Source organism: Bufo gargarizans, chromosome 2 (assembly GCF_014858855.1).
Source record: "Bufo gargarizans isolate SCDJY-AF-19 chromosome 2, ASM1485885v1, whole genome shotgun sequence".
Classification (NCBI taxonomy): domain Eukaryota; kingdom Metazoa; phylum Chordata; class Amphibia; order Anura; family Bufonidae; genus Bufo; species Bufo gargarizans.
In genome coordinates this window covers 50,513,965-50,539,119 of record NC_058081.1, presented here as the reverse complement: position 1 = coordinate 50,539,119, position 25,155 = coordinate 50,513,965, and the positions used below count along the sequence as shown (strand labels likewise).

At 47.3% G+C, this 25,155-nt stretch overlaps 2 protein-coding genes across 2 annotated transcripts; both read left to right on the top strand.

Moving 5' to 3' along the window:
- The first annotated feature begins 717 nt into the window (after positions 1-717).
- On the top strand, positions 718-9,342 carry LOC122929347 (transmembrane protein 272-like). Its single transcript, XM_044282886.1, has 5 exons — positions 718-800; positions 2,414-2,506; positions 2,877-2,927; positions 5,514-5,711; positions 8,036-9,342. Exons 2-5 carry the CDS (start codon positions 2,431-2,433, stop codon positions 8,239-8,241), a joined length of 531 nt encoding a protein of 176 aa, XP_044138821.1. The 5' UTR covers positions 718-800; positions 2,414-2,430; the 3' UTR covers positions 8,242-9,342.
- A 5,280-nt stretch (positions 9,343-14,622) lies between these two features.
- Positions 14,623-15,502, top strand: LAMTOR4 (late endosomal/lysosomal adaptor, MAPK and MTOR activator 4). The gene is made up of 4 exons (XM_044282885.1): positions 14,623-14,696; positions 14,927-15,007; positions 15,084-15,198; positions 15,290-15,502. Exons 1-4 carry the CDS (start codon positions 14,694-14,696, stop codon positions 15,385-15,387), a joined length of 297 nt encoding a protein of 98 aa, XP_044138820.1. The 5' UTR covers positions 14,623-14,693; the 3' UTR covers positions 15,388-15,502.
- The last annotated feature ends 9,653 nt before the right edge of the window (positions 15,503-25,155 follow it).

Here is a 25,155-nt window from a genome sequence, read left to right as displayed (position 1 = left end):
ATACTCCAGAGCTGCACTCACTATTCTGCTGGTGCAGTCACTGTGTACATACATTACTTATCCTGTACTAATCCTGAGTTACATCCTGTATTATACTCCAGAGCTGCACTCACTATTCTGCTGGTATAGTCACTGTGTACATACATTACTTATCCTGTACTGATCCTGAGTTACATCCTGTATTATACTCCAGAGCTGCACTCATTATTCTGCTGGTGCAGTCACTGTGTACATACATTGCTTATCCTGTACTGATCCTGAGTTACATCCTGTATTATACTCCAGAGCTGCACTCACTATTCTGCTGGTGGAGTCACTGTGTACATACATTACTTATCCTGTACTGATCCTGAGTTACATCCTGTATTATACTCCAGAGCTGCACTCACTATTCTGCTGGTGCAGTCACTGTGTACATACATTACTTATCCTGTACTGATCCTGAGTTACATCCTGTATTATACTCCAGAGCTGCACTCACTATTCTGCTGGTGCAGTCACTGTGTACATTACTTATCCTGTACTGATCACAGTATCACACATCATAGGCTTAGATACACCATCTCAGCATTGCACTGTCCCGGGGGATTACTGTATGATAATTCTCAGTACCGTTAGATGATGGGGGTTGTAGTACTGTGTATTATCTCCCATGGCTCCTCTCTTCCTGCCCCGTCACACACTTACATAGAGGAAGTAGATATCAGATGATGGTGATCTTGTGGTTATTTACTCTCTGTGTCAGTTGCACAGAGTACGATCCAGTGTCCGCCTCTTCTCCAGGTCCCATATTTCGTCCGGTGAGCATTCATGTTTATTAAGATTTAGGAAATGCAATCTTCATAGCTCCAGGAGGTTCTGGGTCCGTAATATCTCTGCCAACAATGAAGAAGTTGTCAGCAATTTTTGTCAGTATCTGCCTTACGTGTTACATATGACTGTGAAGGTCCAACCTGTATATCATAGAGGCAACCATATGGGGCCCTTGGAGAAAGAGGGGGGACAGAGGTGTTACATTTGCGCTGTGAAATTCAGCGCAATTGTTTGGCCGCTGGTGGCAGCGACATTACCTGCGCTGCATCTCCTGTATAACGTTTGCACATCCTAAATATCAGTGAAATTCAGTCTAATTTCTTTGCGCATACACTTACAAATCCTGCGCTACTGCACGTGTGACATACTTGCAAGCATATACAACATTTAATATGCTCAAGGCGAGCAGTAAGGGACGGAGAAGTGGCCGTGTTGCTGATGGTGCACGCAGAGGCAGTTGGATTGCAGCAGATAATGCTTCCAGTCGGTTAAGCACCACCCTGTCTTCCACAAAGTCCAGTCTCAGTAGCCAAGAGTCTGGTCAACAGAATCCTCACCCTTATCCTCCTTCCTCCCACCATGGGGAGTCTTGGCAAACAAGTGATCCCACACTCGGAATTTCCGAGAAGCTCTTTTCATCGCCATTCCTTGATTTGGCCATCTCGCCAAGACCGCTTGAAGAGGGACATGAGGAGATCTTGTGCCCTGATTCTCAAACTCTTGAGCATCCACAGTCAGAAGAAGATGACGGTGGGGAACGGCAATTAGTGCTTCACGAGGTGGATGAGGATGATGAGACACAGCTGCCAATAAGTCAACCGCAATTAGTGTCTCAATAGGTTCATGATGAGGATGAGACACAGTTGTCAATTAGTGAGGTTCTTGTTAGGTCAGGAGGATGAGCACCCTGATCGGTAGAGCACCCGAGCATCCCAAAGTGTATTACTCGAGCACCCGAGCACTTTGGTGCTCGATCAACACTAATGGCCACCACTTAAAGCAACCCAGATATTTCGATCATCAAGTAAGATGCTCCATTTCCCAAGTAATGAGCAAGTTTGGTTTAGTCTTGCTCTCATTTTAATGGAGGGGCCGAATATGTACAACAGTTCCCTTCCAAAAATAATACCAGAAATACATAGAGGTAGTTTACAGAACTCTATGAATTGACTACCGTACTGTAAAGCACTGGTCAAGGAGATGTACTGGTAAGTAGACCTTCACCCATGAAAATAATGCTAGAGAGGGGTAAGTGAAAAAGTGCACACCACGAAAAAACACTCCAGCTCAATGGTGTGGGTATGGGTCTCTGCAGTGGGCCCTGGAAAATGTGCGAAGAAGAAAAAATACAGCAAAATATAGGAAAATCCTGCTGCAGACCACAAGAGAAATGCAACTTTGGAGAATTCCATTACAGAAAGCCAACAACCCCCGACATGGATTGATTCATTAATAAAACGTCCAAGAAGGGGGGTGAATACGTTCCATATTACCTGATATTACCCCCTTTAGACCACTGACACACTGCAGAGTCCAATACCCTGCAATGATGATGCTCCCCAGATGTAAACTCTGTGTACTGGGTCTCATCCTTATGTAGGTTCTCAAGCCGGTGACATGGACGGTGCTGACAACCCCCGTTCCCCACTGCTGGGCTTTGTGCAGGATTCATTCTTGCCATCTACGGTTTCAAGTAAGTGTGTAGAACCCTTCTATAGAGCAAAGCTACAGGGAGGGGACAGCAAAAGTGATCTTCTGGTATATTGGTCAGTACAGCAAAGTACCAGTCAGGGAATGGATAGCAATTCCCAAGTCAATGCATCCTCCATGGAGAAGAAGCTAGTCAAAGATTATGATATAGCTAAAAAACTGAGTGACCTTCAAGGAGGGCACTAGAGAGGTTGCCAGTCAGATGTTGGCACAAACTGTTGGCCAGTATCAAAAATGCTCATGTGCCTAGACCCTAAAATGTCTCTATAGCATCATATATATCCTCAGTGGCAGTCAATGGATTCTGTGGCTCCTAGAGGTCCATGAGTGACCCCTGTTTCTTCTTCCTACAGTTGCTCTGAAGTGCCTCTTGGTTGGGATAAATATTGCCAGTATCGTTATCGGTGAGTCTCCCACCTCCCTATTGTTTCTGATCCCAAAAATGAAAAAAAAAAAACACCATAATTTACTCAGTTTTTAATTCTGTAGAAAAAAACGAAATTAAGACATCTGGAAACTATCATCAAGCTGCTGTTGCCAGAGGGGCGTACAGTCACATCAAAACTGTAGACTTGTTACAGCAAACTGACATGATAGTTCATCCAGTTGATGGAACAGGCATGGGAGCTCTGCCCGGGCAGGTGTCAGCTGTGATGCACAGTATCTTGAAGTTATGGTCTTCTGTCTAAGCTGCCTGCTGACAGTTTCCAGCCAGAAATAGGTTTTCTTTGTATACTATGTAGTGAATATAACAGATGCTGCTTTGCGCACTGTTCCTCTACTTACTGCCGCGGTCCCGGGTGCCGTGTTCAACGGTGACCTGCGGCCAGTGCTTCCCATTCACCACTGCAGTCCTGGGCACTGTCTGTCTTGGTACTGATGTTCTGGGACTCGCTCCACAGTTTCCTTCAGCCCTGCCACAGCATGCTTGATGCTTGTTCTCTGCAGCACTTCCTTAAGGGCTGGTGCATGTCACTTCCTGTGCTTTATGGGTTAAGTCATGTGACCTCGCTGACCAATCCTAGCCCTCCTGCACATATATAAGTGGCTCAGCCCCCTTCCCAGATGCCTCAGTGTCAAGGTCCTGGTGTCCTGCTAAGGTTCCTGATATCCGCTTGTGTTCCTGACTTGTACTTGTGTTCCTGGACTCTGCTACCTGTTTATCCCTGCCTGCTTGCCTTGACTCTCCTGTTGCTGATCTGAATTGCCTGACCTGTACCTGTGCCGCTTGCCCTGACCTATTGCCTGTTTGACTTTGCATCTGCCTCATCCTTCGGTCCTGCACTGTTGCTTCTGGTTACGACTCCACCTGCCTGACTACACCTGTACCTCTGGTACCTTGCTCAGGTACCTCCTGGTCCGCCTGGACCAGCTGCCTCGTGTGCCAATCCTCCCCTCGGGAAAGTCTATCCCCACCATCTGGGGTACTGTGAAGATCGAGGGGTTCACTTAGACTACTCACTTAGAGGAGGTAGGACACGTGGCACAGTGGGTTCACACCCGCTAGTTCGTGACAGTAAGCTATTACAGAGATGCTGGATTTTATATTTACTGAGCTGATGTAACCTCCTCTGGGCTGGGAACATTCACACACTGCAGTTCACCCTGTGAGACACTAAGACACTGACAGAAGGGGCAGGAGAGACATAATGCGTCTTCCCTTCCTATTTCTACAACTATACAGGGCATTTGGAAAGTCTTCAGACCTTGTGCTAAAATGTAAGAAAATAAATTAATTAATTAAATAAAAATCAAGGTTTCCCTCTCATTTATTGAAAAGGAATTCAGCCCCTTCACTCAGGACTTAGTTGAAGCCCCTTCGGCAGTGATTCCAGCCTCCAGTCTTCTTAGGGATGATACCACAAGGTCTGCATACCTGGATTTGGAGACTTTCAGCCATTCTTCTCTGCAGATCCTCTTAAGTTCTGTCAGGTTGGACGGGGGTCGTCGGTGGACAGCCATTTTCAGGTCTCTCCAGAGGTTTTCGATTGGGTTCAGGGCTCTGGCTGCTCCACTCAAGGACATTCACAAAGTTGTCCCTAAGCTGCTCCTTAGTTGTCTGCTTATGGTTATTGTCTTGTAGGAAGGTGAATCTTTGGCCCATATTGAGGTCCAGAGCTCTGGATAAGGTTTTCATTAAGTAAATCTTTGTACTTTGCTCCATTCAGCTTTCCCTCAACCCTGACCAGTCTCCCTGTCCCCCAGCATGATGCGGCCACCACCATACTTCACTGTAGGGATGGTATTGGGCTGCTGATGAGCAGTGCCTGGTTTCCTCCAGACATGACGTTTAGAATTGAGGCCAGAAAGTTCAATCTTAATTTCATCAGGCCAGAGAATCTTGTGTCTCACGGTCTGAGAGTCCTTTAGGTGCTATTTGCAAACTCCAGGTGTCTTGTATGTGTCTTTAACTGAGAAGAGGCTGGTCACATAGGTTGGAAAGGTTCTGCAGTGATGGTTGACCTGGAAGTTTCTTCCATCTGCACGCAGGATCTTTGGAGCTCAGCCAGAAAAACCATTGGGTTGTTGGTCACCTCTCTTACCAAGGCCCTTCCTCCTGACTACTTAGTTTGGTGGAGTGACCAGCTCTTGAAAGGGTCCTCGTTGTTCCAACCCCTCAATTTTAGAATTACTGTATGGAGGACACTGTGCTCTTGGGGACTTTCAGTGGAGCAAACATTTTTCACCCTTTCTCTACATCTGAGCCTCCATCTGATAACAAAATGTCAAAGAGGTGAAAGGGTCTGAAGACTTTCCGAATGCACTGTAGATTCCATTTAGCATCAGAACCCCCATAAAAGTGATCTAATTTAGGATTGAGACAAGGGGAACACAGATTTTGCCTCTCCTGTACCCTACAACTGTACGTAATGGAGATCTAAAAAAATAAAATAGTGCATGCAGATCTGGATGTGACTAGAGTATGAGACACAATGCAAGGCTTCACTTTGGATCCATTCCTTAACACTGTTGTCTTTTTTCATCCCCAGGGGCGATCTATATAAATGACTGCCCCGGGCAGTACCTCATCCCATACTATCTCATCATTTCAGGGGTGGCATGTCTCCTGTACCTCTCCATGACCTGCCTGCCATGTATAGATGAAGATCAGGTCACATCTGTCAATCTTGCCAGTCTCTGCGCTCAGGGTGTAATTCTTTTATTCCTCTTCGCTTTCTTCATAGCAGGTAAATATCTCTGAAGCTGCAACATGGAAGTCCTGGACTATGGGGAAATGGGGTAAAATATTCCCTTCTTCATCAGACGCCATGCCCTTTCAGTGCAGCAGCCTGGCACTGAGTGATCTCATCAATAAGTACACCAGTGTGGATGGGTCAAAGAGTGATCCTCTTGGGGTATAAGCAGCAGGTACAGGCTGTGCCCCTACATTCTGCTGCCCGATTCTCCCTCTACCCCTTTGGCAACCTCCTGTAGAAGCACAAGGCAGTTCCTGGAAGGATGGCAGAGGTAGTTACAGCAGGTAGTACAGGCAGGTTCTGGGAGGATAGCGGAGGTAGTTACAGCAGATAGTACAGGCAGGTCCTGGGAGGATAGCAGAGGTAGTTACAGCAGGTGGTACAGGCAGGTTCTGGAAGGATAGCAGAGGTAGTTACAGCAGGTGGTACAAGGCAGTTCCTGGGAGGATAGCAGAGGTAGTTACAGCAGGTAGTACAGGCAGTTCCTGGAAGGATAGCAGAGGTAGTTACAGCAGATAGTACAGGCAGGTCCTGAAAGGATAGCAGAGGTAGTTACAGCAGGTAGTACAGGCAGGTCCTAAAAGGATGGCAGAGGTAGTTACAGCAGGTAGTACAGGCAGTTCCTGGGAGGATAGCACAGGTAGTTACAGCAGGTAGTACAGGCAGGTCCTGGGAGGATAGCACAGGTAGTTACAGCAGGTGGTACAGGAAGGTCCTGGAAGGATGGCAGAGGTAGTTACAGCAGGTAGTACAGGCAGGTTCTGGAAGGATGGCAGAGGTAGTTACAGCAGGTAGTACAGGCAGGTTCTGGAAGGATAGCAGAGGTAGTTACAGCAGGTGGTACAGGCAGGTTCTGGAAGGATGGCAGAGGTAGTTACAGCAGGTAGTACAGGCAGGTCCTGGAAGGATAGCAGAGGTAGTTACAGCAGGTGGTACAGGCAGGTCCTGGGAGGATAGCAGATGTAGTTACCACAAGTAGTGCAGGCAGTTCTTGGAAGGATAGCAGAGGGAAGTACAGCAGGTAGTGCAGGCAGGTGCTAGGAGGATAGCAGAGGTAGTAACAACAGGTGGTTCAGGTAGGTCCTGGGAGGAAAGCAGAGGTAGTTACAGCATGTGGTACAGGCAGGTCCTGGGAGGAAAGCAGAGTTAGTTACAGCATGTGGTACAGGCAGGTCCTGGGAGGATAGCAGAGGTAGTTACAGCAGGTAGTACAGGCAGGTCCTGGGAGGATAGCAGAGGTAGTTACAGCAATAGTAGTACAGGCAGGTCCTGGGAGGGTAGCAGAGGTAGTTACAGCAATAGTAGTACAGGCAGGTCCTGGGAGGATAGCAGAGGTAATTACAACAAGTAGTGCAGGCAGTTATTGGGAGGATAGCAGAGGCAGTTACGGCAGGTAGTTCTTGGGAGGATAGCAGAGGTAGTTACAGTAGGTAGCGCAGACCGGTTCTGGGAGGATAGCAGAGGTAGTTACAGTAGGTAGTACAGGCAGGTTCTGGGAGGATAGCAGATGTAGTTACAGTAGGTAGTACAGGCAGGTCCTGGGAGGATAGCAGAGGTATTTACAGCAGGTAAGGCAGGCAGTTCCTGGGTGGATAGCAGGGGGAAGTACAGTAGGTAGTGCAGACTGGTCCCGGGAGGATAGCAGAGGTAATTACAACAAGTAGTGCAGGCAGTTCTTGGGAGGATAGCAGAGGCAGTTACGGCAGGTAGTTCTTGGGAGGATAGCAGAGGTAGTTACAGTAGGTAGCGCAGACCGGTTCTGGGAGGATAGCAGAGGTAGTTACAGTAGGTAGTACAGGCAGGTCCTGGGAGGATAGCAGATGTAGTTACAGTAGGTAGTACAGGCAGGTCCTGGGAGGATAGCAGAGGTATTTACGGCAGGTAAGGCAGGCAGTTCCTGGGTGGATAGCAGGGAGAAGTACAGTAGGTAGTGCAGACTGGTCCCGGGAGGATAGCAAAGGTAATTACAACAGGTAGTGCGTGCAGTTCCTTGGAGGATAGCAGGAGGAGGTACAGCAGGTAGTACACGCAGTTCCTTGGAGGATAGCAGAGGTAGTGATAGCAGGTAGTACAGGCAGTTTCTGGAAGGATAGCAGGAGGAGGTACAGCAGGTAGTGCAGAACGGTCCTGAGAGGATAGCAGGAGGAGGTACAGCAGGCAATACAGGCAGGTCCTGGGAGGATAGCAGAGGTAATTACAACAGGTAGTGCAGGCAGTTTCTGGGAGGATAGCGGGGTAGGCAGCTCTTCAGCAGTCAGTTCTTTGGTTAGGTCACCGCTGGGAGGTTCACACACTTGTCTTTCCCTCCTTTCCAGGTAATGTGTGGATATATTCTCTAACCCATGAATCCTGGGATGATGAAACGAGCCCGAAGCGATGCAACCGGGTGCTGTACCTGTACGCCTTCTGGACAGTAACCCTGTGCCACCTCTGCTTCTTGGTCCTGCTGTGCACCTACCTCTGTTTACTGCTGGGTCTCCTTATCCTTAAAAGGTCGCTTTTCGGGAGTCGCCGCAACTAAACCCTTGTGACCAGTCTCGTCCAGGGACTGCTTCTGCCCTCTTGTGTCAACTTCTGTGGAGGGGCCCTAAAATCTCAAGCAGTCCCTTTAGTGGCCCCTTAATGTATATGTTTTTGCCAAATAATGTTCACACTGCTGCCGGACTACAGAGAGAGACTGTGGGGACTGTCGATGTGACCAGTGAGGTGTGGGGGAATGCTGTGACTACTGGGGAGGTAGGCTTCTGTAACTACTAGGGGCGCCAATTTTTTGGGTCATGGTGTGACAGAACTGTGCCACCATAAAAACTACAGTTACAGTATGACTCTCGGTAACATCACAGGCCTGTGTCAATATGGGCTCACTAAGAAAAGGGGTTTGGACAGACACGTTGTGCTGTGACAGGGGAGCAGGGGGCCCCTAGCCTTTCTGAAATGGCACCCTCCCCCAATGCCAAATTCTTAACATAACCCCTTTGCCACAATGAAAGAGCTCATTGCCCATGGCCCTTCCGCTGCCCCCCTCTTGTCCCTACCTGAGGCGATCGCCTCACCTGGCCTCATTGGAGGTGCACCCCTTGCACAGGAGGGGGCGCTGCTGTGACTACTAGGGGTTAAGTCTTCCCTGGAACATCACAGGTTGAATTGGTGGTTTTAGCGATAGATTCACCCCCTATTTCCAAATTTCGAAAAACAAAACTAACGGCCCGTTCACACAGCCACAGTTTCTGCTGCAGTTGTTCACTTTGGATGCCGCGGCCTGCTCGCGACTTAGTTCCAAACTGCAGAACTGCCTCCCATTGAAAACAATAGAAGACAGCCACCACGCGGCCACCAACGGAATTTTGGTGCACTGTGATTGAGGCTTTAACCGTGCCGGAGCGCCACCTGCTGTTCTGCTCTTTCTCCTCTATGTTCTGTACTCTGCTTCAATTGTATGAAGATTATCAGATCACGCGTCACATTCATAACCTGTACTGATACAATGGGAGCTGACATGGTTAGGGTACGTCTGTACGGGACAGATTTGCCACAGTCTTCAGCAGAAATAGACATGTCCACTGCAATTCCATCCCATGTGGATCTACCTAACCCTTATAATAAATACTGCATTGTGTTGTTATTCCTCCTTTTATTCTCCGTCCGGCCCAGACCTCCATGATGACTTCTCCTGAAAGCTTGTTGCAGTGGTGGTTCTAGCGATAGGTAATTGTGTTGTTCCAGTTATTCCTCCTTTTATTCTCCGCCCGGCCCAGACCTCCATGACGACTTCTCCTGAAAGCTTGTTGCAGTGATGGTTCTAGCGATAGGTAATTGTGTTGTTCCAGTTATTCCTCCTTTTATTCTCCGTCCGGCCCAGACCTCTATGACGACTTCTCCTGAAAATCTTTGGCTCTTCACTTCTGGAGCCATCACCAGCCTCCATAGCGATACAAGTAACTGCAGACTCCAAAATTTGTCCAGACACCACACCAAATCCATATAATAACCCAGATCAATGTAAGGATCCAGAACGGCAGCAATGAAGAGGAACCAGGGAGTGAGTGAGGCAGGTAAGTATCATCAGCCGTTATCTAGGGTTATCTTTTGCCACCCTCAGAAGCTGCCCCTAATAGGGGGCACTGTGTCACTGTTAAGGGGTGCTTTGACTATCACTCTTATAGAGGCACTGTAACGGTTAGCCTATCATTGTTATGGGAGCACTATGGCTGTCACTGCTGAAGTTGCCATACCTCCCAACTTTCAAAGAAGGCAGAGTGGGACAACGCTTCTAGTGTAGGGTTTTTGTTTGTGTTTAAGCCCCGCCACTAACACCGCCGAACCCCTGTCCATACAAGCCCAATCTCACCCAGTCCCCTTTACTCACTGTACAGCACTGAGTAATGATGTCCCATTAGAGCTCATACATAGTAGTAGTGTCCAATTGTGCATCACACATTGTCATAATGCCATCTGTGTGGCACACAATAATAGTGTCACCACCTTAGCGCGCCCACATAGAAATGATGCCACCTTAGTTCCACCACACAGTAAGGATGGTGCCCTCACATAGAGACAATGACCCCTTTAGTGCTCCCTACACAGTAGGTGCCTCCATGCAGCAAGAATGTCCGCACACTTCTGGAAAGTAAGAGGTTTTCTTAGGGTCCACACAAGGGTGAAAGGGACATTTGGATGTTTCTGTGTGCCCCTCATAGTGTACCCCTATACTGAAGGTAACAATTCTGATCTTTTTGTTCAAAAAGGTCCAAAGATGATGGGTCACAGACAGCAAAACGTGACAAATCCCATAGATCTGAACCTCAATATTGGCGTCTTGGGTCATGCCAGTCATTAACACCCAGAGCTGACCCCAACCAACAGCCAATTCCTGATTAGTGTTGATCACGAATATTCGAATTTCAAATTTTTATCGCGAATATAGGTACTTCGAAAATTTGCGAATATTTCAAATATAGTTATATATTTTCGTAATTTTGAATATTCAAATTTTTCTCTTTTTTTTATCAGTACACATGATCCCTCCCTGCTTCTAGCTTGTGGGCCAATAAGAAGGCTGCAATATACTTGACTTTAGGAGTAGTAGTGTTTGCGAATTTTGCTCTATATTATATATTCGCTATATTGCTATATATTCTTGTTTTAGAATATTACGAATATTCGAAAAAACGAAGTTATAGCAATATAGAGAATATTCGAAAAAAAATCGAATATAGAGCAATTTAGCTAATATAGTGCTATAATCTTCTTTGTCTAATAGTTGTAAAGTTGAAAAATTCGCAATAAAAAATTTGATTACGAAAATTCTAATTACGAAAATTTGCATATTACACAATCATTACCTTGTCGATTTTTTGAGTAAAAAAAATCGTAGAATATGACGAATATTCTACAAAATATTCGCGAAATATCGCGAATTCGAATATGACCCATGGTGATGGACCATGTGATGAGCGCAGTGACGTCACCACAGGTCTTTTTCATAAAAAAATAAAAAAGACCTGCCAGGCTGAGCGTTTAAGTGGATTAAGGTGAGTTTATTAATTGTTAATTTTTTAACCCCTCCATCTCTATTTTACTAAGCATTCTGTATTCAGAATGCTATTATTTTCCCTTACTGTATAACCATGTTATAAGGGAAAATAATAATGATCGAGTCTCCATCCCGATCGTCTCCTAGCAACAGTGTGTGAAAATCGCACCGCATCCGCATCAGCCCCAATTCACTTCTATGGGGCCTGCGTTGCGTGAAAATACACAATATAGAACATGCTGCGATTTTCACGCAACGCACCAGTGATGCGTGAAAATCACGGCTCATGTGCACAGCCCCATTGGAGTGAATGGGTCAGGATTCAGTGCGGGTGCAATGCGTTCCCCTCACGCATCGCACCCGCACAGAAATCTCGCCCGTGTGAAAGGGGCCTTATAGTATAGCGCACCCTTCCCAGTAGTTTCCCCCCTGTATAGTATGATCCAATATTTGTTATACCTTCCACACTAGATTGAGCGCGTAGAGGTCTAATGTCACAACCCAAACAAATTGTCAGTAAATGATGTGAACTGGGAATCTTAAAATGTAACTTTTACTATGTATTATTTAAAATAGGTATCGTATAGTACACCACATTGTTGTGAGACAAAAAACGCTATTTAGATAAAAAGCCACTTACTAATTCCGCAAGATAAATGGAAAAAAAAAAAATGGGTGGATCTTACCACGTCTAGTAGAGAGATCTGGTGGCGTAATGGTCCTTTTGTGGACTGGCAGAAGGACAATGGTGACCGGCACTCTTGTGGTCAAGGCTTTTGTTTGTTCTCCTGTTTTACCCTAGAACAGGGCCCTATCTATATAAAGGGTAGGGGGCTAAACAGGTTACCCACCCGCCCCGACAGGGGCGACCCCATACGGAACCTTTCCCTGTATTGGGGCCTAATCCCTATTCGTACCCTATTTATAAAGCCCTACATGCCATGTTTCATCCCGAATTACCGGAACTCATCAGGGGACTTCAATGAACTTTCAGGGAATATAGAATCGAGTGAAGGTAGGTTCCCCGTCGTATTCTCTGTATGGACTATCTGTATGATCCCCTCCCCTAGTAGGGGGATTAACCCTTTCCAAACCTTGTACTCGAAAACCTGCTACGTTGTCCCGGTGTACCGCAGCATAGCGGAGACTGACAGCCAAGACATTTCTGGTTCTAGTAAAAGGTATGTCCGATAAATGCCTCCGAATGCAGGTTTTTTCTCTCAGTGTAAAAAACTAGGACTCATTTTCAGGGCCAAGATGGGTGCGCGACGCGCAATACACTTAATGCCAAGTCGGGCTATACCGGTCCATTGTTCTTCAAAGGTGTTTTTTTTTACAATTCTGCGTATTTCTGGATATTCAGGGCTATAACTTGTAACAAAAGATCCGGTATTCTCCTTGTTGCCTTCCTTCACTACGCCCGCGCCAAACACTTCCCCGCACTCAGGGCCGGCAGGAGGACGTGAACGCTGGCCCATCAATCAAGACTTTGAGGGCGTGGAATGAGGTGGGAAAACGGAGCCTCTAGGGGCAGGAGCAACACCCTAGAGGCTAATTGGCATTTATTTATAGTCCATTATTTTTTAATAATTGGTTTATTATTTTTTTATAACAATTTTTGCCACATCATAAAAAGACCGCTAGGGGACAGTGAACACTCTAATTTTGTACTTTTTTAAAATAATTTTCTATTATTTTTCAAATTTATTTTATTTTTGCCTTTTGCCACATATGTCCCCTAAGACAATCTTTTTTCTTTTGTTTTACATTTTTTTTTATAATTTTTTCCCTATTTTTTCTATTATTTTTCAAATTTATTTTATTTTTGCCTTTTGCCACATATGTCCCCCAAGACAATCTTTTTTCTTTTGTTTTATTTTTTTTATTTTTATTTTGTTGTCAATTTTTTTTATAATTTTTTCCCTATTTTTTCTATTATTTTTCAAATTTATTTTATTTTCGCCTTTTGCCACATATGTCCCCCAAGACAATCTTTTTTCTTTTGTTTTATTTTTTTATTTTTATTTTGGTTTCAATTTTTTTTAAATAATTTTTTCCCTATTTTTATATATTTATATTTCCACATAATTTGTCCCCATGAGGTCACTGAAAGACCTTTGGGAGACAATGTGACTTTTTGCACTATTCCCACTGTAACTGGGGCATCCATAGGATCCCCAGTTACAGGGGAACCAGCCTGCTGTGGGGGGTTGTACAAGGCAGGGCTGATCAAGGTCTCCTCTGCCCCCAAGACGCCCAGCGGTCACGTGCCCGCACTGCAGGCCGGTGGTACTTGAGTGGATTATTTTGGGGGTCATTCTCATCATTTTGCAGCTCACAGGACATGCCGGTAATGAGTTCTTATCACTACATTGAGCTATAGACATGTGTCACTTATAATTAGTGTTGAGTGAACTTGTGTTTTAAGTTCGGCGTCTAAAGTTCGGGTTATCGAAGAATCGCGTTATGGATTCCGCTACCACGGTCCATAACGGAATTTAGAATCCATTCACGATTCTTCGATAACCCGGACCCAAACTTTAGGTGCCGAACTTAAAACAAAAGTTCGCTCAACACTTATAATCTCTATGATTTATTACGGTTTTCCAATTTGTCAGTAAAAAATGTTGGCTGTCCGTGATTTCGGGATAAGTGTTGAGCGAAATTGTGTTTTAAGTTCAGCGTCTAAAGTTCGGGTTATCGAAGTATCCCGTTATGGATTCCGCTACCACGGACCATAACGGAATTTAGAATCCATAACGGGATACTCCGATAACCCGAACCCGAACTTTAGACGCCGGGTTTAAAACACAAGTTCGCTCAACACTATTCGGGATAAGTTGTCCAAAAAAAATATAAAAATTCTGGTTGCGCTCTAAGGTCAGGACGGAGCTTACTACTGATGGCGGCTATGTCCATGTTCAATCGAGGTCATTTTAATGACAATATCAGCGCAGTCACCTGAGGTGCAGGTGCAAGGACTCACATTGATCCCTGCTTGTAATCTAATATCCCTAAGTATGAAAGTAGAACTGTTATCCTGGTCCTGCTCCAAATATGTCTCCACAATAGAAGCCATAATGGGTGCGCTAATTACATAGGTCTCTATTCACTTCTGACTACAGAAATATGGCCGACGCCTATACGCACAGGAAACACCGTCAGTGACTTGTCATCTAGCCTACACTCCGGCCTCTGACGCACGGAACCAATCCCAGCCCGCATCGGTGACTTCTGCTAAGATTGACAGGCCACTGGACGAATCAGAAAGAAGACCACAATCATGTGAAGCGCAGCTGACTATACAGACAGGCGGAGGGGTTTGTGTGTGATTGACAGCTAATCCAGCCAATCGTGTGAGACTTTTGTCTGGGCACGGCCTATTAGGAAGCGGCGGGGCGGAGCTGTGTGTCTAGGAGGAGGAAGTGGACGCTGCAGAGATGGTGGGTGATGTGTGATAGTCTTCATGTATCATGGCGGGGCGCAGTGAACGCTGTCACTACCTTCTTAGCCATGTCTCTGGGTTCCTTGTTGTAGTGGTCTCCCAGCTTTTTATAGACCCTTGCCTTGAAGTGTCAGTCATTACTGTAGCCTAGGCATTGTGTTCATGAAGCAGGCAGCGCAGGATGAGCAGTGCTGAGATTCTGGTGTCTTTCTTTTCCCCCCATCTCAGACCTCCACCCTCACTCAGGGTCTGGAGCGGATCCCGGACCAGTTGGGTTACCTGGTGATGAGCGAGGATGGCGTCCTGGCGGTAAGTGTGCGGCTTCTCGTGCCGCCTGATGGTCTGGAATCCTGCGGGTCCTCAAACCAACGATCTGTGTCCTCAGAGCGCTGGCGACCTGGAGAATGACGAGCGATTGGCCGGCGTGATCCGGGAGATGGTGACCACGGCCTGCGGCTTCCACGGACTGGGGGACCAGATGCCCTTCAAGCGCATGAGCAGTGAGTCCGCTACTTAAAGGGGCAGTAGCCCCATTCACAGAGAGCCTTTAAGAGGGGCTGTTCTCACCGGAGCCTGTCTTCTCCTCCGCAGTCGTTTTCGGGGAGCACTCCTTCCTCGTCACCATCTCCGGACAGAAGATCTACGTGGTGAAGCGGCAGAACGTGGTGCGGGAGCCCATCAGCGTCTAGGCCGCCATCTTGGACTTTGTGTAGAAGGAAGTCAGTTCTTGGCAAGGGGGAGGTTTGTCCCCCCCGGTTGTATTGTGTTTATTTTGCTTTATACATAAAGTTTATTGAAAGCTTATGGACTGTTAACCCTTCCTAGTCCGGGATGATCAGGATCTCCTCTTCCTGCTGATCTGCAGTGGGTAGGTGATTTCGTGTCCGATTGTCCGGATACTTCTCACAGCGGAGGGTTTGTTACAGTTTTACGGTACGATTACAGCGATGCCACATTTGTAGCGGTTTTCTTGTGTTTTGTCGCCATATTCTGACCCCCATAACTTTGCGGGGTGATCTGTAGTTTTTATTTGGAGTGTCTGTCACTTTGATACCATTTTATAAAATTTTTTGGGGGGGGTAAGAGAAACAATGAAAAAATGGCAAATTGGTCATTTTGATGCTTCTTTTTTTTTTTATGTATTTTTTTTTATTTTTTTTTATTTAAAAAAAAGGGAGGTGATTGACATATAATAACTTTTTTTTTTTTTTTTTTTGTAGCCCCTCTAGGAGGCCACAATGTCCACTACTTTTTTTTTTTCTTTTAGAGAATATTCCTATTCGCCCATGAGAAGTATAGTAATTCTCGAATTGCCGATCTGCTATGTTGGCCTGCCACCTGCTGGCCAACATAGGACCTGCTGCTCTAATAGGCTGGGTCTCTACAAAGAGACCCAGCCTATTAGAAATAATGACCGGCATCCCCGATCGCTGCACGGGGCTGCTGGTCTTAACCTGGAAGCGCACCCTTCTGGGTTTTTCACCCTTTAGAGGCCGTGATCACACTTGAACATGGCAGCTAAAGGCTGTAACGTCTACGATCTGCGTTATTGCAGGTCACGGACATTAGCTGAGGGCCTCTGCCGTTATAAAACAGCAGACACACCGTCATCTGTTGCCCGCTACGTGTTCAAGCTGGCGCCGTACATATACAGTGCTGGTAGCAAAGGGGTTAACATATGATCATCCGATCGGTTCTCCCACACACTGTGGTGCATTACCATTGCAGTCTAGGGGAGTTCCACTGCGTTTCTATGGGGGCCACAGGCAGGGCTCCGTAGGCTCTGGGGAAGCCTCCAGCCTGCTACTTTCCCCGCGGTGAAGCCATTTGGGCAGCACAGCACTCGAATACCGTGTTCTCACTTGCATGATGTCTGCGATCACCGTTATCGCCAATCGCAGACAGTGCCTCCAGGTGGCTGCGTTTTAATTCGGCGGAAACCCAGAAGTTATGGCACCGCCCCCAGAGTGGGCGCCATGTTTAAAGACCCTACCGCTGAGGTATGTAGTTGTGCGGCGGTAAGGAGGCGGTTAATGACCTGTCGGAAGGCGAGGCCATCAATAGTGCTAGCTTAGGGAAAACCTTTTCAGTTTAATCCCACTAACCTCGAGCGACCTCCGGCTGTGAAACTACAACTCCCAGCATTCACACTTGTAACTCCCATGGAAGTGAATGGAGCATGCTGGGAGTTGTAGTTTCAGAACAGTTGGTTGCCTTGTGCGATGGCCTGATAGAGCGCGCTGCGGTACCAGTGTGTGGTGTCTGACGGGCATCTTATTAGATCCTCCATCGCGCAGGAAGGTGGGATGGCAGGGGGGCTGTACAGCTCCGCGATGACTACAGGGCACCGTTAACATAGGTTGCGTGTCTTCAAGGGGTTAAACCCGCAGGATTGTTTTCACTGGATACAATTGGAACAGACCCTCACCTGTGAGATATAATAAAGGTCTGGAAGACAGACTGTCACCTTTAGGCCTCATGCACACGACCGTTGTTTTGTTCCGTGATCCGTTTCCGTGTGTCTTCCTTTATTTTTGGAGGATCACCCGACATGAAGGAAAGTAAAAAAAAAAAAAAGTCTAAGGGCTCTTTCACACTTGCGTTGTCCGGATCCGGCATAGAGTTCCGTCGTCGGGGCTCTATGCCGGAAGAATCCTGATCAGTTTTATCCTAATGCATTCTGAATAGAGAGAAATCCATTCAGGATGCATCAGGATGTCTTCAGTTACGGACCGGAACGTTTTTTGGCCAGAGAAAATACTGCAGCATGCTGCGCTTTTTGCTCCGGCCAAAAATCCTGAAGACTTGCCGCAAGGCCGGATCCGGAATGAATGCCCATTGAAAGGCATTGATCCGGATCCGGCCTTAAGCCAAACGTCGTTTTCCTATCGCCCATGACAGCACCACCGGAGAGAGGAGGATCCGCCCCACAGAGACGGGAAACCTGCAGGATAAAATGGGCGGACATACTCCTCCTCTTTAGTGTGGTTTCCTGTCTCTGATGGGAAGCCTGCAGTATCGACATGCTGGACTCTGGTGGCTCCCCACTAACCTGCGATCCCTAGTAAGTAGTGGCGGTGCGCTGGCAGGCAAAAGCACAGCTGAGCTCCGGAGGGGGCGGTCAGTGTGCGGGGATACTGGAGACGGCGGCACGTGTTACACCGGCCACCAGGGGGAGGAAGAGGAGCGGCTCCGGCTGTGAGCAGGCCGTGGAGCGCTCCTAAAGTCACATGACCGGCCTCTGACGCCGGCAGTGACGTCATCTTCAGGCGCCTATGAGAAGAGCGCGAGATTTTCGGCCGGCGTCTCTTCTGACTTGAGCTGACAAAGATGGAGGACGAGAGCCATCATGGCAAGCGGTCCGAGGAGCCCACGGTTCTTCCTGTCCCAGCTAAGCCCAAGAAGGTTGGGGCAAAGAAGAAAAATAAGGAGTGTGCCTTATGCAGTGTGGGGTTACCATCTGAATGGTAAGATGGAAATGTCTAACATAACTGTTGGTTATAGCTTGGATGGAGTGTTGCTTTATGTGGTTACATTATGACCTGCAACCTATGTAATTCATATTTCTCAGGGATAAGACGATGTGCCAGCCCTGTATAGATAAGACGGTGGCTGAGGAGTCTCCCTCATTTTACAAATGTCTGCAAACGTTGGTACGCTCTGAAATGAATGCATCCCAGGCTACCCAAAAACAGCAAAAGCCTAAACATAGAGTGTATTCCAGAGAACCCGCTTCGTCAGATGAGGGTGAGATCCCTTCTTCAGTGTTTTTGCCCCTCTGATGTCTCATCGCAGGCCTCTTCTGGGGAAGAAGAAATAGGGGGGAAACCCTGTTTTCTCGTAGAAGACACCAAGAAGCTCATTAAAGCTATCCGCTCGACTATGGGCATAGAGGAAACTCGGGAACCCCGCTCAATTCAGGATATTATGTTTGGGGGGTTGGAGTCCAGGCAGCATGGTACCTTTCCAATACATAAGAATGTATCAGCATTGATAAAGGGAGAGTGGAAGAAACCCAATAAGAGGGTATTTATCTCCAAAAGTCTTAAGCGTAAATATCCTTTTAAGGAGGAAGATTCTGCGTCTTGGGATAAGGCGCCTAAAATAGATGTGGCCATATCCAAAGTCTCCAGGAAAACGGCCCTACCATTTGATGACACGGGAATCTTGAAAGACCCCCTGGATAAAAAGGCGGATGCCTTTCTGAAAGGGGCTTGGGAGGCATCAACTTCCTCATTTAGGCCTAGTATAGCTTCCACTTGCACGGCCCGGTCTCTTATTATGTGGTTGGAAGAGCTTGAGTCCCAGTTAAAAAAATAGGTGCCCCCCGGGAAGAGATATTAGCCTCCCTCCCTACGATTAGGAAGGCAGCGGACTTTCTGGCAGATGCCTCAGCTGACTGTTAGGTTGGCAGCCAGATCAGCAGCTTTGTCCAACTCGGCACGGAGAACTCTTTGGCTAAAGAATTGGACGGGGGACATTGCTTCTAAATCTAAGCTTTGTGGTGTTCCATGTGAGGGGGGAATACCTCTTCGGTCCAAGCCTGGACGACCTGCTGGATAAAGCGGCAGATCTTTTTCTTATAGAAATAAGTTTAGCCGGTCCTTTCGTCCCTTTAGGGGTAACCAGGAACAGGATAAGAGGGCCAGGGAGGACTGGTTCAGAGGAAAAATAGGATTTTTTTCTTTAACCAGTCCTCCTCGGATAAGAGAGAGCCAGAACAACAATGATGCCAGGATTCCGGTAGGGGGCAGACTGAAGGACAACTTAGCAGAGTGGAGAAAAATTTCCTTAAGTCTGTGGGTTTTAGATACCGTCGGCAAGGGGTTAAAATTGGTATTCCTTCAGTCCCCTCCTGCCCAGTTCTTTCCAACCATAGATCCGCCTTAGGGAAGTCAGTTATACAGGCAGAGGTGTTAAAATTAATAGAAAAATCTGTCTTAACCCTGGTAATAAAGGAAGAAGGCGGCAGAGGGTTCTATTTACCACTTTTTTTGGTAAAAAAAACAGATGGTTCTTTCAGAACCATCATAAATCAAAAGAAAATTAAACCGGTTACTTCAGCCCAAAAGATTCAAGATGGAGACTATACATTCAACAATCAATCTTTATCCTTTATGCTTCATGGCCGTTCTCGACTTAAAAGATGCATACTACCACGTCCCTATTGCAATAGAGCACCAGAAGTTCCTATGGGTGGCCATCCAGTTGAAGGGTCAACCGGAACATTTCCAGTTCCAGGCTCTACCCTTTGGCCTTTCCATGGCCCCAAGGGTGTTTACGAAGGTGGTGGCGGAGATGGCAGCCCACATAAGGTAAAAGGACATTCTCTTCATCCCTTACCTGGACGACTTCTTAGTAGTAGGTCAGACAGAACAAACATGCATTTCGGCGGTTTCAGAAATCTGGTTTATCTTAAACAGGTTAGGGTGGATAATGAACGAAGAGAAGGCAAGACCCCGTACATCAAGAAGGCAGACCTTCTTAGGCTTAATACTGGACTCATCTCTCCAGAAAACCTTTTTACCTGCAGACAAGGTAAATGTTGTTCAGAACAAACTCAGAAATCTAACCCGGAAACCGGTTACTTCAATAAAAATAGCAATGTAGTTCCTCGGCTCCCTCACATCCTGTATTCCGGGAGTAAGGTGGGCTCAGCTGCACTCCAGAGCTTTACAGTGGGAGATCCTGTCTGCTTGGAAGGAAAACCGGTCCTTAAACACAAAAATGAAGGTCTCAGTCCAAACTTTACAGAGGCTATCATGGTGGCTGAATACGGAAAATCTCATTCAGGGGACCCCGTGGAAAACGGACAGGTTAGTGTGCCTGACTACGGATGCAAGCCCTTGGGGGTGGGGTGCCCACATTCAGGGAACTTCCTTCCAGGGTCGTTGGGACCCCTACAGAAAGCGGAGACCTCCAATCTGAAAGAATTGATGGCTGGTCGGCCTTGCCATTAGGGCCTCCCTCCCAAAGATAGAAGGAAAAGACCTAAGGATTCTTTCAGAAAACAGGACTGTAGTCTCCTATTTGAACAGACAGGGAGGGACAAGATGCAGAGCTCTCATGGAAGAAGCTTATGTCACTCTGAGTCTGGCAGAAAGGATATGCACCTCGATATCGGCAGTCCACATCAAAGGGGTAGAAAACAGACAGGCGGATTTCCTGAGCCGCCATACCCTGTCCCAGGGGGAATGGTCCCTGGACCCTATTGTTTTTCAGAGGATAGTAGATCTTTGGGGTATCCCCGAAATCGACTTATTTGCTACCCATTCAAACAAGGTGACAAATTTCTATTCCCTAAGCAGAGCAGGATCCCCCTGTGGGATAGACGCCCTGACGCAGGTGTGGAATTTCCGCCTGGCTTATGCCTTTTCCCCCTCTTCCCCTGGTTTTACGGAAAATTAGGGAAGAGCGGGCCACAGTAATCCTAATTGCCCCCTTCTGGCCCAGGAGATCCTGGTTCATGGGACTCCGGACCATGTCGATCGCCGATCCCTGGGTGCTTCCGACGGTCCGGGGCCTTCTGAGCCATGGACCAGTGATGCATCCAGCTGTAGACAGCCTACACTTAACGGCCTGGATTTTGAGAGGTGGTTATTAGAAAAGGAAGGGTTCTCAAATGCCTTGGTTTCTACCCTGCTAAAAAGTAAGAAAGAGGTTACAGTAAGGATTTATAGCAGAGTTTGGCACAAGTTCTTAAATTTTGGCCAGATCCAGTTAAGGAACATTCCTTTGGTTGCTCCTTTGCATTCTATCCTTGAGTTTCTCCAGAAGGGTCTATCAGTCAGTACCCTGAAAGTTCAGGTCTCTGCCCTGTCTGTTCTATTTAATCAGAACATAGCCAGTAGCCCTTGGGTTTCCAGGTTTTTTTTAGAGCCGTGGAGAGGTCTTCCTTAGTGGTAGCTCCAAGAGCCCCCCCTGGAGTCTAGAGGTGGTATTAAAAGCTTTATCTGGGCCCCCCTTTGAACCCATTAATTCTATTTCAATTAAGCATCTTACCCTAAAGCTATCCGTTTTGATGGCCTTGATTTCTGCTCACAGGATTGGTGAGATCCAAGCCATCTCCATCAACCCTCCGTACACTTTAATCTTAGAGGACAAAGTTATCATCCGTCCTGACCCGGCTTTTCTTCCAAAAGTCGCCACCAAATTCCACCGCTCTCAGGAGATTAGTCTTCCTACGCTCTATCAAAATCCTTCCTCGGAGGAAGAAGACTCTCTCCATTGTCTAGATGTCAAGAGAGCCCTTTTGGCCTATTTGTCCTCTACCTCTTCCTGGCAGAAATCTTCTTCACTCTTCCTGCAGTTTCAGGGGAGGAACAAAGGTTCTGCTGCCTCAAAGAGTTCTATATCTCGATGGGTCGTGTCGGCCATTTCCTTATCCTACCTTTACTCGGGGTTATCTCCCCCGGGGGGCCTGAGGGCCCACTCGACCAGGGCGGTGGCTGCTTCCTGGGCTGAGAGGTCCTCTGTTCCAATTGAGAATTTGTGAGGCAGCAACCTGGTCTTCCCCTTCAACCTTTTTTAGGCACTATAGGTTGGACTTGAACTTTTCTGGTGATCCTTCCTTTGGTAAAGGGCTTCTTCTCTCTACTTCCCACCCTTAGGAATTTCTCTAGTAAATCTCTGGTGGTGCTGTCATGGGCGATAGGGGGGAAAAAATGGTATTACTTACCGGTAATTTGATTTTACAGAGCCCATGACAGCACCCTGGGTTTTCCCTCCCTGGTGGTTCTTCTATACTGCACGGGTGTTGCAAAAAATAAATAAATATATATATATATATATATATATATATATATATATATATATATATATATATATCTTTTATATACAAATTGCATGTCTAACTCATGTGGTGGCCTTCCTCTGCTACTTGGAAAACTCACTGAAAAGGAGGAGTATGTCCGCCCATTTTATTCTGCAGGTTTCCTGTCTCTGTGGGGCGGATCCTCCTCTCTCCGGTGGTGCTGTCATGGGCTCTCTAAAATAAAATTACCGGTAAGTAATACAATTTTTCGGCGCATTACCGGATCCGACGTTTAGCTTTTTCTGAATGGTTACCATGGCTGCCGGGACGCTAAAGTCCTGGCAGCCATGGTAAAGTGTAGTGGGGAGCAGTATACTTACCGTCCGTGCGGCTCCCGGGGCGCTCCAGAGTGACGTCAGGGCGCCCCACGCGCATGGATGACGTGATCGCATGGGGCGCTCTGACGTCATTCTGGAGCGCCCCGGGAGCCGCACGGGCGGTAAGTATACTGCTCCCCGCTCTCCACTACTACTATGGCAACCAGGACTTTAATAGCGTCCGGGCTGCCATAGTAACACTGAACGCATTTTGAAGACGGATCCGTCTTCAAATTCTTTCAGTACACTTGCGGTGTTACGGATCCGGCGGGCACTTCCGGCAAATGGAGTACACACCGGATCCGGACAACACAAGTGTGAAAGAGCCCTAAGTCAGGTTTGCCATGCAAATGATAGGGAAAAAAACGGACGCGGATGACAATCTTGTGTGCCTCCGCATTTTTTTTGCAGTCCCATTGACTTGAATGGGGCCGCAAACCGTGTTCCGCGAAAAAAATAGGACAGGTTATATTTTTTTGATGGACTGGAACCATGGACGCGGATAACAAATGGTGCATTAGCTGAGTTTTCAACGGACTCGTTGAAAGTCAATGGGTCTGCAGAAAATCACAAAAAACGGAACAACGGACACGGAATAAAACTGTCGTGTGCATGAGGCCTTATAAAAACACGTTTCTGCTTTAGATGTAGCAATGATGACCAGAATGAGAGAAAACCTCCATCCTTTACACTGCAGGCTGCGCCTACATACCTGAGACCAGGCTTTGTATAAGGCCTCCTGCACACGACAGTATTTTTTCACGGTCCGCAAAAACGAGGTCCGTGATCAGTGACCGTTTTTTCGTCCGTGGGTCTTCCTTGATTTTTGGAGGATCCACGGACATGAAAGAAAAGTCACTTTGGTGTCCGCCTGGCCGTGCAGAGCCAAACGGATCCGTCCTGAACTACAATGCAAGTCAATGGGGACGGATCAGTTTGACGTTGACACAATATGGTGCAATTGCAAACAGATCCGTCCCCCATTGACTTTCAATGTAAAGTCAGGAGTCCCTTTTATACCATCGGATCAGAGTTTTCTCCAATCCGATGGTATGTTTTAACTTGAAGCGTCCCCATCACCATGGGAACGCCTCTATGTTAGAATATACTGTCAGATATGAGTTAAATCGTGAAAACCCATTTCCGACAGTATATTCTAACACAGAGGCGTTCCCATAGTGATGGGGACGCTTCTAGTTAGAATATACTACAAACTGTGTACATGACTGCCCCCTGCTGCCTGGCAGCACCCGATCTCTTACAGGGGGCCGTGATCAGCACAATTAACCCCTCAGGTGCCGCACCTGAAGGGGTTAATTGTACTATCATATTCCCCTGTAAGAGATCAGGGCTGCCAGGCAGCAGACCCCCCCCCCTCCCCAGTTTGAATATCATTGGTTGCCAGTGCGGCCCCCCCTCCCTCTAATGTAATAATTTGTTGGTGGCACAGTGTGCGGCCTCCCATCTCCCCCCCGATCATTGGTGGCAGCGGAGTTCTGATCGGAGTCCCAGTTTAATCGCTGGGGCTCCGATCGGTAACCATGGCAACCAGGACGCTACTGCAGCCCTGGTTGCCATGGTTACTTAGCAATAGTACAACATTAGAAGATTCATAGTTACCTGCTTGCTGCTGCGATGTCTGTGACCGGCCGGAAGCTCCTCCTACTGGTAAGTGACAGTTCATTTAGCAATGCGCCGCACAGACCTGTCACTTACCAGTAGGTGGAGCTCCCGGCCGGACACAGACATCGCAGCAGCCAACTATGAATCTTCTACTATTGCTAAGTAACCATGGCAACCAGGGCTGCAGTAGCTTCCTGGTTGCCATGGTTACTGATCAGAGCCCCAGCGATTAAACTGGGACTCCGATCGGAACTCCGCTGCCACCAATGATCGGGGGGGGGGTTATAGGCCGCACACTGGCCACCAACGAATTATTACAATAGAGGGAGGGGGGGCTGCACTGGCCACCAATGATATTCAAACTGGGGAGGGGGGTCTGCCCTAAGCTCTTACAGGGGGATATGATAGTACAATTAACCCCTTCAGGTGCCGCACCTGAAGGGGTTAATTGTGCTATCATATCCCCCTGTAAGAGATACAGCAGGAGGCAGTCTTGTACACAGTTTTTAGTGTATTCTAACTAGAAGCGTCCCCATCACCATGGGAACGCCTCTGTGTTAGAATATACTGTCCGATATGAGTTTTCACGAAGTCTGTATGAAAGTAACCTACGGCCACGGATCACGGACGCCAATCTTGTGTGCATCCATGTTCTTTCACTGACCCATTGACTTGAATGGGTCCGTGAACCGTTGTCCGTCAAA

Excerpts from the sequence above, each read along its gene's own strand:
- LOC122929347 (XM_044282886.1), top strand. The coding sequence starts at position 2,431 with ATGGACGGTGCTGACAACCCCCGTTCCCCACTGCTGGGCTTTGTGCAG. Across the intron at positions 2,507-2,876 it reads CTTGCCATCTACGGTTTCAA|TTGCTCTGAAGTGCCTCTTG; the intron begins GTAAGTGTGTAG and ends TTCTTCCTACAG. Across the intron at positions 2,928-5,513 it reads TATTGCCAGTATCGTTATCG|GGGCGATCTATATAAATGAC; the intron begins GTGAGTCTCCCA and ends TTTCATCCCCAG.
- LAMTOR4 (XM_044282885.1), top strand. Across the intron at positions 15,008-15,083 it reads GCGAGGATGGCGTCCTGGCG|AGCGCTGGCGACCTGGAGAA; the intron begins GTAAGTGTGCGG and ends CTGTGTCCTCAG. Across the intron at positions 15,199-15,289 it reads GCCCTTCAAGCGCATGAGCA|TCGTTTTCGGGGAGCACTCC; the intron begins GTGAGTCCGCTA and ends TCTCCTCCGCAG.